The following is a 13,982-nucleotide window of genomic DNA, read 5'->3' as shown; positions in this document are numbered from 1 at the left end:
TCTTCATAGATTTGACTCACACCAAATCCTGCCCCTCGCAAGTCAACAGCAAACCTGATACCCAAGACCAGCCTCTAATCGCTGCTGACGCTGGGACACGAAATTGCTCCCTCTGCCACAAGCAAAGCTAGTGGTGACCTTAAGAGTCTCCATTCATGAACTCACGTTATAGTTGTCATCTTCACAGGGCTTTTCTCAGATCCACCAACAGGAGAACTAGTTTCTATTTCTGCTGTAGGGCACCTGGAACAGTTCTATCTGTGTTTGGATTTCCAGAGTCAGAGAAAAAATTACCACACTATTGGTAGCTGCTTATAATTCAGTTTAATCCCAAACTGGGGCAGCAGTTTAACCGGACTGAAACACAGTCAATAAGCTGGATATTACATTATTTATTCTTTTGGTCATGCTCTAGAGTCACCTAGCATTTTGAGATCAGAGCTGTGCTCCGAGAGCTTCTGTTCCAGAGACAGCACAATCCGCAAGTCTCTGAGCCCTGAGTTTCAGGGCTTCACGCAAATTCCTCAGCCCCAGCCAAATCCACCTGCCTTCAAACCCTCAGCAACGCAGGCAGACACCAGCGATCATAGGTGGAAAAAGTCAAGTCCCTACATGCTCTCCTTGTTAACGATACTTCCTACAACAAGTCTAGCACAGGAGAATTGGTGCCCAGATGACCGCAGGGAAACAGCAACGCAAGGCACAAGGTGGCGAGTCCCCACAGCACAGAGGGCTCCGGACCAGCACGCTTGGCAGACGTTTTTTCCCTGTGCCCATTAGATGTGAAGGGCCAGGCAGATATTCCTGCTCCTCTGCTCTGAGATACCCGCAGCTCCTCAGAGGGGAGGGGGGTTAAGAGCTGTATAAAACTGAAGGGCTATAATGGAGTTGCTCTCTCCTCTGATGAAAAAGCATTGCAAACTGTGACAGTAAGATTAGGTGCTAGGCTTTGAGCACAAGTCAGGGATACAGTTTACAAAAGCACTCAAAATATGTCCTAATCAGAGGTTTAAAGTAATTGGCACAGGAACAGATGACATGCTCATACACTCAAAGAAGAAAAAAAACAAAACCAACAAACAAGGCCCAACTAGATCCTCACCACAAGAGGCAAGTGCCTCTAAGCAAAAATGCCGAGTTGACGTGACAGCCCGACACGACAGTCTGCACAACCTCCTCGGTACACCCGCCTGCAGACTTAAGCGTGACCCACCGCCACAGGCACACCTCCTTCCCCTCGGCTCCTGCCGGATGGTGGGAAGCAGGAGGATCCCAGTGTTATCCTCCCACGTGCCCATCCCCAACCCGCTCCGCTGGAGTGAGCACGTGCCTTCGGTGCCCCCCCCAAATCCAAAGCTGGGATTCCCATGTGGCCTGGCTGCCACATGGCACGAGCAGGCCCTGCAGCTTTCCCAGCCATCAGCACAAAGGTGATGCTGTCCCTCCATTCCACAATGGCTTAAGCACTCTTAAATTTTTACTTTTTCACTCCTTCAAGTTTTCCAGACTGAAGCACGAGGCTAACGAGCTCATGTTCAGAATCAGAACATTTTCTTAGCCAGAGCAACGTCACAGTTGACTGGCATAGACCCTCGCTAGCTGCCACACACACCAAAGTCGCGGGGCTGACAGCACCCTGGGGCTACGCAAGCACCCACACGGGTGTCAGGCTCCACAGCCACATGTCAAACCCCCTTTCAGCCACTGTATCAGCGTGTGGCACTCAGGGAACAAGAAGCCGTTCCCAGAGAAGCTATCTGCCGGCTTCCTATCAGTTTCAGCTGGAGCTGTAGGAACACAGACTTCCAGGAAATTCAGTGATAACCTCCAAAACCTGTAACAGGGAGATTTAATTCCTTTTTTAAAGCCCACATAACAACTTACTGTTATTATGTGTACAAAGAATAAGAGCCTTTACTGTTGTGTTAGCCAACTGGAGATCAGATACCAGAGCAGATTTGTCTAAGGTCAGTGTGACAGGATTGAGTAAAGATTTTTGGTTTTCCCATTACAAGAGAATTTGTCTAAATTCAGCCTCCATAATTGGTCTAAAGTCAGGCTGCTTTGGCTTGTAGATTTATGAAAAGGAAATATCCTTCCCCTCAGTGCATCCCTGTAGGTTTTATTCAGCTTCACAGAACTTGATCACTGTACCTGGGCGTTTAGGACACAATTCTTAAACTGTAATAACATCAGCAAGGCAAGAGGTGACTTTTCAACACAAGTGTCAGTAAACCCTCACCACCCTCTGCTCCAGACCCAGAAGAGCTATGGCCACTTCACACACAGGGAAGCCAGAGGCACGGAAACATGAGCAGGAAAACCCAGGTTTAGACCTTCAGTTTTCACGGGACAAAGCTGAGACCACTCTGACAGGTACACGCAGAACTCTCCTGAGGCGGTACGTCCATGGATAAACCAGATAATACCAGTGATACCAGCAAGTCAAAAGGACGCAACTGATGTAAACCTGGAGTTTAAGGATGTATGCAGTTAGGGGGGGAAACCAAAGTAGAGGATCTTTCTTTTTCTGAGCAAGCCATACCTTGATGTCTCGATGCCATCACATGCAAGGACAGGTAACCAGGAAATACATACGCGCGCTCCCGAGAGGAGGCTGCACATCTCTTCGCCTACCAACGGGCACCAGAAGAGCTTTGGAGAGAGAAACACCCCACAAGCGCGGATGAAGCCACCCTCTCCGCCACAAACCTCCATTTTAAAGTCTCACATCCACCAAGGGACCGCGTGTGGGGGGCTCCCAGCTGGCCCCACGCCCCCAGAGCCCAGCACAGTGCCCACGAAGGTGGCTGGGCTGGCGGGGGACTCGGCGGGGCTGGGGACCGGGGCCGGTGGTGGGGGGCACCGTACCTTGCCGGGCATCTTGGCGGGGCCCATCCTCAGCACCTGCGGTCCAGGTGGCGGCACGGGGCGGCCTCCGGTGCTTCCAGCCTCCGCCGACGCCAGGAGGGTGTGCAAGTTTCTTATTTATTTACTTGAGGAGGCGGAAAAAATCGAGGACCTGGGGAAAAAGGGGGCTGTCAGCAGGGCTGGGGGCACAGCCGGCCGGCACCCACCACCCCGGACCCTCCGCGCCCCCCCTCCCTCCATCCCGCCCCGGGCCGGCGGGGACGGGCCCCGCAGCACCCGCAGGCCGGCCCGGGGGTGCGGGGGCTGCCGCCCCCGGATCCTTCTAGAAGCCCCCTCGGGCCGGGCCTCGCCTCCCCGGGCTAAAATGGAGGCACGGGGCGGGAGCGGGGGTGGGGGGGTCCCCGCTCCGCACGGAGCCGGCCCGGCCCCCCCGGGCAGCGCGGCGGGGCGGAGCTCTCCCGGCGCCCCGGGCCCTGCGGCCGGCCCGCGACGAGACCCGGGCCCCAACTCGGCGGGCGGAGCCACCGCCCCCACCCCCGCCCGGCCCCCCGCAACCAAGTTGCGGGACGGCGGCACGGCCGTGGCGGCGGGGAGGGGGAGGGGGGGCCGGGCCACTTGGCCTGGCGCTGCCCGCGGGCGGCGGCCGAGGAGAAGGGGGGGGGGGGGCAGGGGACAAGCCCTGCTCGGTGCCGGCCCCGCTCGGAGCCAGCTCGGCCCGCGCCCCCCCACCCCGGGCCACCCCGCACCGGCGCCTCACCCCGCACCTACCTGCGCCGCTCACCCAGCCTTGAAGTGGGGACCTTCCGCCCTCCCCCGCCCCCATTGGCTGCGCGCGGGGCATGGGCCTGCCCCATTGGCCATCGGCGCGTCAGTCAGCGCCAGGGGGCGGGGCGGGCGGTGATTGATGCCGTGCCGCGGCTCGCCCCCTGCCCGGCACCCCCCGCGGCCCCCCCCCGCCCCGCGCCCCCAGCCCCCCCCGCCCCGCGTCCCCCTCCGCCCCGGCCGCCCCCCCCGCCCCGCCCCGGCCCCGCTGGGATGCCCCGGGCGCTGGGCCGCCCTCCCGGGTCCGCCTCGGGTCCGCCCGGGCCGCGGGACCGGCGGGCGGGGGGCGGGGGCGGCCCCGCCGCGGGGGCGGCGGGGGCGGGGGGGGGGCCGCCCGGAGGAGGGGAGGAGGGGCGCGGCGGCCCCACCGCCGGCCCCTGGCCGTGAGCCGCGGGGGGATGCGGGGCGTCCCGCGGGCCACAGGCCACTCCCGACCCGCGGGGGACACGGGGCGCACGTCCCGCGGGTCCCGGGGTGCGCTGGCCTGGCGGGGCACCGGGCGTCCGGCCCGCGGGGGGCGCCGCCTCCTGGCCCGCGGGTGACACCGGGCCCGGGCCCGCGGGTGACACCAGGCCCATAGCCCGCAGGTGACACCGGGCCTATAGCCCGCGGGTGGCACGGGCTCCTGGCCCACGGTGGCACCAGGCTTGTGCCCCATAGGTGCCACGGGCTCCCAGCCTGTGTGTGCCACCAGGCTCCTGGCCCACAGGTGACACAGGCTCCTGTCCCACAGGCCGCAACACATTCGTGTCTCACAGGTGACATGCATGGTCTGCTGGCCCACGGACTACAGCAGGTTCCTGGCTCACAGGTGACACAGGCTCCTGGCCCACAGATCACACCACGCTCACGTCTCACAGGTGACACAGGCCCCTGGCCCACAGGTCACACCAGGCTCCTGGCCCACAGGTGACATGGGCTCGCATCCCACAGGCCCTGTCCCATGGGTGACATGGGCCCTGCCCATGGGTGACACCGGGGCTGCAGGGGGCCCAGCAGCACTGCCCCATGTCCCCACACCCACAGCCATGTCAGGGCCGGCCCCAGCTGCCTGGTGGCTCCCGTGGGGCAGCGCGGCAGCGGATGCCCCTGTCCCTGTGACCACCACCGAGCTCAGGGTCACCTTCGGCATCACCCTCTTCCCCTGGGTGAGGAAGACCCTCCTGCTGGCATCTGCTGCAGCTCGTGAGGGGACACCGTGGCCGTGGCCTCCTCCAGCCACCTCTGCTGCTGCTTTTTCTTTCTGGCTTTCACCTCTTGCCCCGCCGCAGGGCCGGGCGTCAGTCCAAGTGGGGAGTGCAGGTGCCACAGGCCCCTCGGGACAGGTGCCCCCGCTCTCCACTGAAGGCTCTTCTGCCGGCCCAGGGTCGCTGCTTCCCTTCGGGACAGAGGAGCCATGGGCAGGGCGGCTGAGATGCTCCCAACACATCAGCATCACAAGTGACATCCTGATCCCCCATGTCCTGCTCCCCGGGAGCCCATGGGATATTCTGTGCCCTCGCCAAGCACCCCCAGCATCCGAGCAGTGGTGAGTTTGGTGGGTTGGAGCAGAGGAGGAGATTCCCACTGGTGGCTCCAGGTCAGTTCTACGGGATGGAGCACAGGAGATTCCCACTGGTGGCTCAGGGACAGGCCGCGCAGTGACCGGTCCCACTGAGGTCGGTGCCCCACAGCCCCCAGGCACAGGGGCCGGTGCAGCCGGGGAGGTGGGAGCCTTCCCGCACTGCCCAGGGTCACCGTGCGTAGCATTAGGCCCACGCCATCTTTCCCCTTCAGCTGGTGTTTCCAGCTTTAGGACCAAGAGGATTTTTCCACCATCCCTGTGGTGCAGGGGGTGCGGGGCAGCCTCTGGCCCTACTACAGGTAGCAGCCAAACCGTATGCAAAGTCCACAGATGCCCTGCCTGAAGCAGCTCCACTCACCGTCTCCCACGCAGACACCGTCCTCTGCCTCTCCTGCCCCAGGGAAGGCTGTTCTCCTATGGTGGTTGTAGCCAGGCCGTTTTTCCCAGTTATCCAGCAAAATCCAGCGCTCGGCCGTATTCTGCAGGTGGCTGCAGGCGACACGCGGATTGCCTCTGCGCAGGGCTCCAAGGTGGGTGCGGCAGATGGACAAATAAGATGGACAAAAAGCCACAAATGGGAATCTCCTCCTGTGCTCCGTCCCACAGAACTGACCCGGAGCCACCAGTGGGAATCTCCTCCTGTGCTCCATCCCTCACATCCTCACCCAGCGCAATGGGGCTGAGAGCGAAGCACCTGCCAGAAGGTGCCTTCTCTGAACCTGTTGGGACACACGAGAACACACAAGGGGCAGAAGGCAGCAACTAACCCCCTTCTCTTCTTTAAACTCACTTTCCAAATGTCCCAATGACACAGAATTTCTGTTCTGCACACATCACATGTGGATACGAACTGCTGGATTTTGGAACAGGAGGAGATTTTTAACTGATAAAATGTCTGAACGTAAAGATTGTTAGAAAGGAACTTGTGTCTCCTTCCTGAATGTGGTTTTCTGGGGTATTTTTGATGGAATTGATCTTCAAAAGTTGGGGTTTTTTTTTGCTGATATTTCCCTTATTGGTACCATTGGGATATTTGAAATCCTTCCCATATTTGAGGCCAAATGACATAGTCTGTCTGGGCCAGGAGAGCAGGTCCCCAGTGAGAACAGGTCAGAACCTCACACGAGGTGGGGCGCAGGACACCCAGCTCCCAATGGATGGACCAGAAACACAAATGTAGCCACAGATGAGGCATGTGGGCACCGGCGGATGCAGGAGCCGTCAGCACCCATGTTCACCCGTGCCACGAGGCTGCAGAGGCATGGGGGCGACCCCACTGAGCATCGCTCCTACTGAAGTGCTGAGAAACCCAGAAAAGCCCCAGACTGGCCCAATCCCGGGTGAACGTGACCATTGGCTCTGGAGAGGGGACAGTCACCCCTCCATGCGCGCTCCTCTGTGTCTCATCAATCGCGGATCTCTTTGCAGCGGCTCCTTGGTCTCCTTCACCCTCACCAATCACGTTTCCATCTCCACTGGCTGCTCTGGGTCCAGCGTTCCCAGCCTGGGGTGTTGCTTCACGGCTGCCCAGCTGGATGCCAGGACACACAGGCTGGAGAGTCACATGCTGTCCGGGTCCAGTGCTGCAACACCAGGGAAGGGACCGGGTCCCCTCCTGTCCCCGCTTGTCCGGCTGTGCACAGCTCTGGGATTTCAAAGCAAGGAATATCTCCCAGGGTTTATATAGCAGCTGGACCCAAACTGAGAAAACACACTACACAAACAGCAATTTGAAAAGCAGACAGGCAAAAGAAGCAGAAGCCTTATTCTCTGTGTTAATATAATTTTAAACCCTGCTCCTCTGAGGATCAGGAATACAGGGCTTCCTGCCTTAGAAACCCTGTTCTGCTCCGTTAAAAAAAGAACAGATGAACCAGTGCCTGGTCCTGGACCAGGTCTTGCTCAAATGAAGCCCCTAATTTTGACGGAGTGGCAGAAAAGAGGGAGGTGATGCAGTAGCAAAGTTACTGATGAACCACCAGATGAGGCACCAGCAAGGAGCTGTAGGTGCTCACAAAGACCAGGTGCCAAAACCATCCCCGCGCTGGAAACCCTGAGCTATGAACAACCCCCAGCGCTGGCTGTGCTGCTGCCATGCAGGCAGGCACAGAACCCGGTGCTGCAGCTCGCAAGTCCAATGTCACTAATGCTTTGCCCTCCTCTGGGGACAGCTGCAGCTCAGCCTGCCATCAACGCTTCGCTTCGCCGCCAGGAAGCCTCCAGCCCAAATCGTCCGCGTTTGAGTCCACACGGAGAAACTGCTACTGAGACACAGGAAGAATAACTCGGCTCAGAATAACTCGGCTCTCGCTGCCGAGCACGGAGCAGGGCGGGAAGTCGGCAGCAGAGCGGGGAATTTAACGGCGGGACTGCATTTGTACACGCAATCGTAAAAGTCCAGGATTAAAAGAAACATGGGGGAGGCAATGAGGTGTAGGGAAGGCTGAAGTTCAGTGTCATTTTTACAAATGTGGTGCTCTAAAAATTAGTGGATTAAGCTAATATCATGGACAAAAATGAGTGCTAAAAGCTTTAATCTAAGATGACTATACGCAGCAAGAGGCATTTCCACACGGCCACGAGCCTCAGCCTTCCCGGCAGGCTCTTCCTGAATGCACAGCGAGCTCTGTGATTTCTCTGCTAAGCTGACCACCACTGCAGCCACAAACGATGTCACGAGCCGCTACGGAAGGCAGAATAAAAAAGAAAACAACAACAAAAAAAATGTCTGTTCCATACCTGGGAGCTTCCTGAATCTCCTGTTGAGCTGCAGGACGATGAACAGAAATTTTCGGGAGCCTCAGTGCGTGTCCCTCAGCATCAGCATCGTGACCAGCTCCCCCAGTCTGTGGCAGCCCCACGGCACGTGCAGGGGTAACACCAGCACCGTGGGATGGAGAACGGCCCCCACGTGTCCCAAGGTGTGTCCTTGGTGTCCTCGGACCTCTCTCCAGCTCTGCTGCGCTTGCCCACCTCCTGAAGGATGAATCCCAATGCTGACTCAAAGGACCTGGGGATAAACCTGCTTTTAAAAGTAGTTTATTTGGATTTTCGACATCCTTGAATGAATCGCAAATATATTAACAGAAAAGACTTTTCTTTTTCCTAAGACTGTACAATTTTTGAAATAAAAAGTCAAGAAAAGCAAAAAAAAAAAAAAAAAGACCAATTACATTGTTTCAATGCAAATAGTACACACCAACCCACACTTTCCATTTTTCCATAGTTTTGTTGTAAGAAAATGACAGTTCCCTAATTAATTTCAGTGAACACACTTGCTCTAACTTGGCTGCCAGAGTGCCTTCATGCTCGCCGTCCCCATCCCTGCCCCTCTTCAAAGACAGCAAAATTTTATCTATTAAATACTAATTTTGTGTATCTATCTAGAAGGTAAAATAGCAGCCTGGTCAAAATGTTACTTGAGATTCTTGGGAAAAAGGAAAAATCACTTTAAAGTATGATGTACATATAAAGCAAGGGACAGTTTTAAGTATTAAATCTTCCAGGTAGCATGAATACCCTTTGAACATCCCAGCTGAATTAAAAGCTCCTTCCAGGGTGTTGAAAGTTTTACTACAATTGTTCACAGGTTTTTTTGAGAGACCAAAAGAAAAGGGAAAAAGCCACCAAATTTCCTAGATCTCTGGTCCCCATTTAAACAACAGCGTTTGTTATGGAAAAGTCCTGAGAGCAGCACCTGCTTACTCTCGCTTTTTGCTTAGAAACTATGTTGGGAACCAAAAGGAAGCCAATTAAGATGTTAATTGGTGGCAATCCCACAAGTCCTGCCTCTGGACCGTATGCCGAGGTGCTGCTTGGAAATTCCTCCTGGCGAGGGACATGCTGGCAGCCGCGCGCGGGTGGGGACACGCCGGGACACTCGGGTGGCTCGAGCACAGCGGGCGAGCTCTGCCGCAGGTGCAGCTCTCAGGGGAAATCCGGATCCTGCGTCTTCCTCGGGAAGGGGAATCGCCCCGGAGTACCTATCCCCACAAAAGCAGTGCGAGATCCGGGACGCTCGAGCCAGCTGAAACATGTCATGATTTTCCCGTCAACTTATCCACCTTCCACAACCCAACACAAGCTGGTCAGAAGTACGTGGCAGAGCCACAAAGCTCCTTTAATATATTATTGTTTCTCAGATGCTAGAAATTCCTTTTCAGGCTATTAGGGAGAGTTTAAGCCTATTTTTCACCGTTTATCCTCCTACTTAAAAAAAAAAAAAGTAAAAAATCAGAGATTTTTGCTCAGCACTTGAGAATTCTATCTTCAAGTTATAAAGGTGTCCGTGTGGCTCATGACCAGAGAGGGGCTGTTACAGATGATGTGCAAAACAAGGACAAAATTTAAAAAACTAAAGTTCTAAAGGTAACTAGAAGACCTCTGAAAACCAATACATTAAAAAAAAAATATTGACTGATTACAACAAATATGTTGCTATGAAATTTATATCACTCCCCATTTATTATGCATAAATTGCTCTTTAAAACTGCTCATATCATACACTTTTTTTATCATCACCGTATAAAGGGCACCAATTGCTGCAGAATGCTACAGAGAAAGATCGTTTTGGACTCATTAATGTGGCATAGCTTTTTTTTCTTGGAGGAGCAGCCCCTGTAGAAGAGGAAAGTGTTCCTAGAGTGAGAACCTTAACTAAAGGGGTGGGGGGGGCGGGGGGGGTGGGAAAAAAAAAAAGTAGAAAGATAGATAATTGCACATTCTTGCATCCTGCCTGGACCACACTTTACAAAAAGTTTTAAAAATGATACTAATCTCAGACTTTTATTTGATGTGTTTCGCTAAGGTTCTGATTGTATTAAGGCTTTCACGGTCTTACCAGTCTATCTGCTTAGAAACACTCAGTCCCTCTGGATTAAAGGGTTGATGTTACAGTTGTATCTATGTTTTTTGTCTCTTGATTTTGCCCTTCATTAATTTTTATTCTTAAAAAGGGAAGAACATGTCAAAGGGTGTATGAAAAACGACGCAAGGTGTTGCCAATTTGTTTCTCTGGAGCACAAAGTAAACACTGACCTTTCAGAAACTAGGTGAATAAATTAACTCTTGGTTAGAACACTAAAGTGTTTCATGAAAGCTTTTGCAATGTGATTCTCCTGCAATGTTTCCACTCCTACAAGTCTGCACTCTAAGTAGGGACACTGGGTATTTTATGTAGTCTGACGCACCCCCAGTCCTGAGCATGTGCATTGTGTTTGTTCACTGGAGACACTGCGGCTTTAAGGTCATTTACATTCCCTGGCATTTAAGTTACACTACAATATGCAAAAAACTTTAAGAGACTGTATTTGTCAACACTGTCCTTGAAGAATTTAGAAATGAGGTTCAGCACTCTGCTTACCAAGAAAGAACCAAACTAAGACACATTTCTGGAAAAAGAACAAGACACTTTCATTAGTACTATCCCCACATCTACTGGCTTCATTACAGCAAACCACAAGTCTTTCTTCTGTGACATTTTTCCAGCAAAAGGGAGTCCAAAAATAGCATTTCCTCCTCAGTCGCTTTCATAGATGCGTAGGAGCCAACTAGCCAGACTCGTAGCAGCTGAATATTGCACTGCCACTAACTCTGCGTACAGTTTAAGTCCGAGTGGTGTACTCATGGTGTCAGTAGAGCACAATGACAGTGCTGGCTCAGTGATGTGAAGACCCAGGATGCAAAGGAAGGGGAGAACACAATGGTACCAGTCACACACTCAAGCTCAGATACTGGCTTTTGGAGGTTAAAATTCATCACTTTCAACTGCGTGGAGCTGCGTGTCATCTGCATCTGTCATGCTGCTCTCTTGAGATTCGTCTGTGCCAACTTGAAAGAAAAAGAAACATAAAGTAGTCAAACACCGTGGGGCTGCTTCACGGCAAAGATCCCCCCCCCCTCAACACCAGCACATCAAAGGCGCAGTACCAACAGCTTTGGGCTTCCCCTCCAAATGCTTTAAAGCCATAGTGCTTTTCCCCTTTTGCTTCTAACACACTGACCCCTGCCAGCTTAATGAAGTCTAAACAAATACCTTTGGAAAGGAATTAACACAAAGCACATATTAACAAAACATGCTGCCTTCGCCATCTCCCATCAAAAATCTGAAATCTCAGACACCTGGTTATGTAGGGATTGGTACAGAAGGTTCCAAAATTGCTTTAGGAAGTTTAACCTTCCCATTCCTTCGAAACACACCAGCTGCCTGAAACGCATATGTTACTCGCCCACTGCGTTAGGGACCACTCCATTTACAACCAATTAACGCTCAACTAGTAGTTTGGCAGCCTCTACTTGCTCCCTGCCAAGCACTGTGTAAGGGATGTGGCAGAAGAACCACTCTGAGTAGCTGCCCAGAGAGGTTTCTGATGCCCAGGGGTTACTCCGTTCACTCAGCTCAGACAATGGCTAGTTCAAAGCTTCCAGGAAAACCAGGTTACTACAGCTGTTTGAGTAACAACAGCGTGCAAGATAGGCATGTACACACTGAGAGGCTACCCTTAAATATGGAACTTCTAGGTTAAAATTAAAATGAAGGTAAATATCTAATGATGGTTGATGAGACTCTAATCTCCTTTCCACAGTACAATTAACTGTAGATTCCCAAGTAGCTAAGATGTTTCATGTGGAAACACAGGTGCCTTTTACTGCTTTAACGCAAACACTTCACAGGTTTCTTCACAGTGCACACAGCTGAGGCCCATGCCAGGCAATTTAATGCACAAAATGACTCATGCTAGCCAATATATCAAAAAGAATCCCCCGTCCCCACTACTACCTTAATTTACTTTAGCTTATCTCATGTATCCTAGGAGTTACTCAGCTGAGACTAGAAGAGTTGCACAGTTTATCTGTGTGGTCAGGGAAAATGAACTGCTCCGAGCCTAACACTGTTTTATTTTGTTTACAAGTTGCTAGGGTTTGGGGGGTTTTTGGTGGTTGGCTTTGTTTTGGTTTGTTGTTGGGTTTTGGTTTTTGTTTGTTCGTTTGTTTTTGGTTGGTTTGTTGTTTTTTTTTTTTTTTTGTAATGTGTCTTGGTTCTGTGTGTGTGTGGCATTTGTTTGTTTGGGGGTTTTTCCCCTCCTTTTTTTGGGACATGGTATTGGCTTTTTTTGGTGTCACGCAGAAGTTTCAGGACTCTGTCTCCATCTTCTGGCCAGAAACACACCCAGCTCCCAGTAAGCCCATTTTAAGTCAGCCCAACTACGTATCAAGGAAAGAAAAACTCTTGACACTTGAGGAAGTGCAGCACAGGCCAAGTCTCCAGTATTAAAAAACACACAGTGCACAGGATCCATGAAACTCAATGTGATACACAGCAGGAAAATGTGACAGCTTTTCCAGCTGAAGATTCAGAACTGCAGCCAATAGAGCGAGTTTTCTATTCTAATAGATGTGTGCTATTTTCTTCTTGGGAGGAAAAGAATTAAATTGCTTATTAGTGTTTATTTTCTACCACTATTTCAGTCTGCATCAAGGACATCAATATTTACTACTATCCATACTTCACAGAGCTACCCATGCTTCACGGAATTTAAGCTTATAATAAAAAGTTAGAAGAGAAACCCATGCCATTCCTTTTTGTGGATTATTCTCAAGCAGTCCAATGGAAGTGTAGTATTTCCTCTTGATTCAAATGGAACTACTTCCATGACTCTCATCAAAAGCTACCTTTTATGTTTAGCTGACCAAATATTTTTACCCAACACCCAGATTGTTAAACTTTTGACAAAGCCTCTACAAACAATTTCAGCTGCCATTCAGTAACCTCGAAATGATTTGATGCTTCTGCAAGGAAAGAGCTTTGGGCTCTGGGAACATCTTGCTCTCCTAGGATACTATTAGCCAACCACTATTTGTACAAATTTGCAGTAGTTATTATCTCAGTCCTGCTTCATCTACAGATTCTAAAGAAGTGTCACAATCCTTTATTTCAAGCTTACTGTAGGAAGCATGAAGGAATTCTTCAGAATGAAGAGCCTCTGGAGGCCTTACTTGCCGAGCAGTGAGGCTGAGGAGCACGTTTCACTTGTGAAACCCATGATTCCTCTCACCACCTAAGTGGAGATACCTCCTTGAATGACAACAGGTTGGAAATACAAACCTGATTCATAGGGGTAACATTCACTGATTTGCTCTTCTTGAGTTATTGGCTCCTCATCATCTGGAAGGTAACGTTTATCAATGGCCTCTTTAATCTGGTTATTGGCTCCTTTGGGGTCTAAGTCCATTGCCCATGAGAAATTCATTAGGGCCAAATGTGTTTGACCCAGTTTTTTATAAACCTAAAATAAAAGCATAAAAGGCTGCATTTGCATGAAGTTGCTACTTGAAGGTTTGGACAAATACACACAATACCAAGCCACAGTTAAAACTAGTATTTTATGAAAAGCAACAGAGGGTGGATACGAAAGATTTGTTATGAGACCCAAGGGAAACGGCAAACATGTGGAGAAAGAGCAAGCAAGTGTTTCTATTTAAGACTTGAAAGAAATTCAAATTAAACTAGCAGCTGACAGATTCAAGAAGATAAGGAGGTGGATCTTCAGATACAAGTTGAAGCTTTGGCACTCTGCAGCAGGGTGGGGTAAGAGCTATCAGCGTACATGTTTTGCTTTGTCTTACCCCCTCACCACTCTGAGTTTGAGTCATCATAACCCCAAATCTACTTCTAGCTCAGGAGAAGTCCAAAAAGTCTCAGGTTTCTGATGTCAGAGGCCCAGAG

The 13,982-nt window shown here is 51.8% G+C and overlaps 2 protein-coding genes across 5 annotated transcripts in view; both read right to left on the bottom strand.

Annotated features, from left to right (window-relative positions):
• The window catches only part of KANSL1 (KAT8 regulatory NSL complex subunit 1), a 100,925-nt gene extending 97,823 nt beyond the window's left edge, over positions 1-3,102 (bottom strand). The window contains exon 1 of the mRNA XM_005235862.4: positions 2,872-3,102. The gene's annotated coding sequence lies outside the window, so the exon portion shown is untranslated. The remainder of the gene's footprint in view (positions 1-2,871) is intronic.
• A 6,585-nt stretch (positions 3,103-9,687) lies between these two features.
• The window catches only part of CDC27 (cell division cycle 27), a 32,202-nt gene continuing 27,907 nt past the window's right edge, over positions 9,688-13,982 (bottom strand). For 2 of the 4 annotated variants that reach the window (XM_027784365.2, XM_027784364.2), the window contains exon 18: positions 13,362-13,478. In XM_027784365.2, the coding sequence (XP_027640166.1) occupies positions 13,404-13,478 (75 nt within the window). In that variant the 3' untranslated portion in view covers positions 13,362-13,403. Of the gene's footprint in view, positions 11,087-13,361; positions 13,543-13,982 lie in introns of those variants that run through there. The other 2 variants (XM_005235837.4, XM_005235836.4) reach the window with 2 other exon arrangements.

Source organism: Falco peregrinus, chromosome 18, assembly GCF_023634155.1.
Source record: "Falco peregrinus isolate bFalPer1 chromosome 18, bFalPer1.pri, whole genome shotgun sequence".
In the NCBI taxonomy this organism is placed as follows: domain Eukaryota; kingdom Metazoa; phylum Chordata; class Aves; order Falconiformes; family Falconidae; genus Falco; species Falco peregrinus.
This window is presented reverse-complemented; position numbering and strand designations above follow the sequence as displayed.